General features: G+C 48.6%; 1 protein-coding gene across 1 annotated transcript; it reads left to right on the forward strand.

The window, feature by feature from the left end:
• Window positions 1–344: 344 nt before the first annotated feature.
• LOC138448030 (olfactory receptor 6B3-like) lies at window positions 345–1,286 on the forward strand. Its single transcript, XM_069604580.1, has one exon. The coding sequence runs from the start codon at window positions 345–347 to the stop codon at window positions 1,284–1,286; it is 942 nt and encodes a 313-aa protein (XP_069460681.1).
• The last annotated feature ends 2,240 nt before the right edge of the window (window positions 1,287–3,526 follow it).

Genomic DNA, 3,526 nt, shown 5'->3' on the forward strand with positions numbered 1-3,526 from the left:
TCATAATACACCTTTGTATAATCATTCACAGTTGTTTTGTGTGGTGGTACATATCTGTAAGTATTTTTGTGCTGTGTATGTTGCGCAATTCTGGTGGAATGAAGTGTAGTGTAAACTTGACTTTTAAGATAAAGAAAGTGGGTAATGCTGTAAATGTGATGTTTATGAAACAGTATGCACGGTTATCAGCTGCAACTAATCCAGGTGGCAACAATTGTTCAGATCTCATTATAAGGCATGCTGAGAAATGTTAACTTTCTAGCTCTAACCGACTCTCATCTAAGCATCTCTAATTTCTACTATTAATGCATGCCCTTTTCAATTTTCTTGAACAGAAGAGAAACATGGCTGCCACAGGATGTTCAAAGAATGCAACACATGTGGAAGAATTCCTTCTTGTGGGAATAAACATTCTTCCGGAGATGAAGCAGTTTTTCTTTGTCATATTCCTAATGATTTATGTGCTCACTCTTGCTGGTAACAGCATTATTGTGGTTACAGTTTTTTCTAGCAATCATCTTCACTCTCCGATGTTCTATCTTCTGAGCAATTTCTCCTTCTTGGAAATCTGGTACTCCACTAGTACTGCTCCCAGCATGCTCTCAGGCATTTTAGCTGATGGAAGTAGAATCTCGTTTGCTGGATGCCTCATGCAGTTCTACTTCTTTACGTGTTTTGCCACCATTGAGTGTTTTCTTTTGACAGTGATGGCTTATGACAGATACACCGCCATATGTTTCCCATTACATTACACCACCCTCATGGATCGAAGACAGTGCCTTAAGCTCATGTCCATTGCCTGGGCGGGAGGCTTCACGCTGCCCTTGGTAACACTCATCTTGCTTTGCCGGTTAAAATTCTCAGGTGAAAAACTGATCAACCACTTCTTCTGTGAGTTTGCACCCCTCCTCAAAGCTACCTGCTCCGACACCTCCTTCATTGAAGTCTATGTTTTTTGCATCTCCTTTGTTGTTCTCTTAGTGCCTTTTATCCTTATCATCATGTCGTATGCGTACATCATGTCTGCCATCCTAAAAATCCCATCAGCCACCGGGAGACATAAGGCCTTCTCCACCTGCAGTTCTCATATCACTGTGGTCAGTGCCTACTTTGGACCACTCATTGCCATCTATGCAACTCCAACGACAGAGAGTTCCCGTATCCTGAGCAAAGTCTTATCAGTGGTGTACTCTGCAATAACACCACTGCTCAACCCTATCATATACACCCTCAGAAACAAGGAAATCAGGGCGGCCTGGAGGAAGGCTTTCCATAAGACATCTTGATCGGAAGAATGTCAAGAATGCATGAATGTATGAATGCACATTTTCCAGCTGAATGTATTGCCTTTGAAAATGAAAGAAATAATTGTATTAAAATCTGTCAAAGGTTCCGTCCTATCAAGTGACATTAAATCATGTGATGATCTGATAATACATGTTTCCTATACATTTCTCATAAGTATGGTGTATTACGGTATACCCCAGACATTAACACTATTGCTATAGAACAAGGAAAAAAGATTTCCCTAAAATGATATGTATATGCAAACATGAACTTAAAATAGTTGCATGTGCGGTGCTTAGAAGCTGTAAATAAAGAATACTGAAAATAGCTACACATAAAATGACTACCTAATAAATATGTGTAAGTAATTCTCTATTTAGACTCCACAAAAAATATATTACATGTGTAACTGGTAGACTGTTTAAATGCTGAAAGGATGTATACATTGACAGGCCGATTCATGGAATAATTAGCGCGGCGCAAGTGGGCAAAAACGTGCGAATCGCAGTGGAATAGTGAAAATCGCAGTGCAAGTGCGAAAATCGCACGAAAAGCAGCGCGCGTCAATTCATGGAAGTCCGTGCGCGAGAAAACCAGCGGATGTGCGATAAAAAAGTGCGCCGCGCACGTTGGCGCACAGGCCATCTAACAGCGTGCGCCAGGTCACAGCGAAAATCGCACAGGCCACAGCGAAATTCGCACATAGTGCGGCGCATGCAACAAAAGTAGGTGGAACACGGGCGTAACACTCGGAATGGGGAACAACTTGCAAAAACGTGGGCATCACGGGGGAAGTACAGGGCACAAGTGCGCGGAACGCCCACACGCTCGCCTACAACACGTATTCATGGAATAGAATAGGGCAAAAAAGCGCACGCTCAAACCAGCGCACAGGCACAAACACGACCGCCACAAGAAAGCAGGCGGTAGCGTCTCTGCGGCTGTAAGAAATGTGCGCCAAAAGGTGCGCCAACAAATAGCACCTATATACTGCCATGATGAATGTCCTATACTGTGGCCCTCCAGGACAAATGTGTGCGTGTATACCGGGGTGCGCGGGAAGTCTCACAAGCGATTTGGCCGGGTACGTGGATTTCAGGGGTGAGCGGGAAGTTCCACACGCGATTCCATCAGGGTAGGTGTATTTCAGGGGTGCGCGGGAAGTTCCACACGCGATTCCATCAGGGTACGTGCATTTCAGGGGTGCGCGGGAAGTCCCACACGCGATTTCAGCAGGGTACGTGTATTTCAGGGGTGCGCAGGAAGTTCCACACGCGAATAGCCTGGGCGCGTGTATTTCAGGGGTGCGCGGGAAGTTCCACACGCGGATAGCCTGGGCGTGTGTATTTCAGGGGTGCGCAGGAGGTTCCACACGCGAATAGCCTGGGCGCGTGTATTTCAGGGGTGCGCAGGAAGTTCCACACGCGAATAGCCTGGGCGCGTGTATTTCAGGGGTGCGCGGGAAGTTCCACACGCGAATAGCCTGGGCGCGTGTATTTCAGGGGTGCGCGGGAAGTTTTACACGCGATTTCAGCAGGGTACGTGTATTTCAGGGGTGCGAGGGAAGTTCCACACGCGAATAGCCTGGGCGCGTGTATTTCAGGGGTGCGCGGGAAGTTCCACACGCGAATAGCCTGGGCGCGTGTATTACAGGGGTGCGCGGGAAGTTCCACACGCGAATAGCCTGGGCGCGTGTATTTCAGGGGTGCGCGGGAAGTTTAACACACGAATAGCCTGGGCGCGTGTATTTCAGGGGTGCGCGGGAAGTTTAACACGCGAATAGCCTGGGCGCGTGTATTTCAGGGGTGCACGGGAAGTTTTACACGCAATTTCAGCAGGGTACGTGTATTTCAGGAGTGCGCGGGAAGTTCCACACACGAATAGCCTGGGCGCGTGTATTTCAGGGGTGCGCGGGAAGTTCCACACGCGAATAGCCTGGGCGCGTGTATTTCAGGGGTGCGCGGGAAGTTCCACACGCGAATAGCCTGGGCGCGTGTATTTCAGGGGTGCGCGGGAATTATCACACGCGATTTGGCTTGGTACGTGTATTACAGGGGTGCGTGGGAAGTTACACACGCGATTAGGCTGGGTGGGTCCTCACAGGTGTTCCCTGTACACCCTCGACGGCCCCTGCAGGCAGCCCACAAAACAGGGGACAACCCTGCACACCTGCTCATGTCTCCCACCACCCCCACCCCCCAGGACTGTGGGGCACCTGCCAGCAGGCCCCCACCCATGT

The sequence above is a fragment of the Ambystoma mexicanum genome, chromosome 1p (genome assembly GCF_040938575.1).
Source record: "Ambystoma mexicanum isolate Mex_15411 chromosome 1p, UKY_AmexF1_1, whole genome shotgun sequence".
NCBI classification, from domain to species: Eukaryota; Metazoa; Chordata; class Amphibia; order Caudata; family Ambystomatidae; genus Ambystoma; species Ambystoma mexicanum.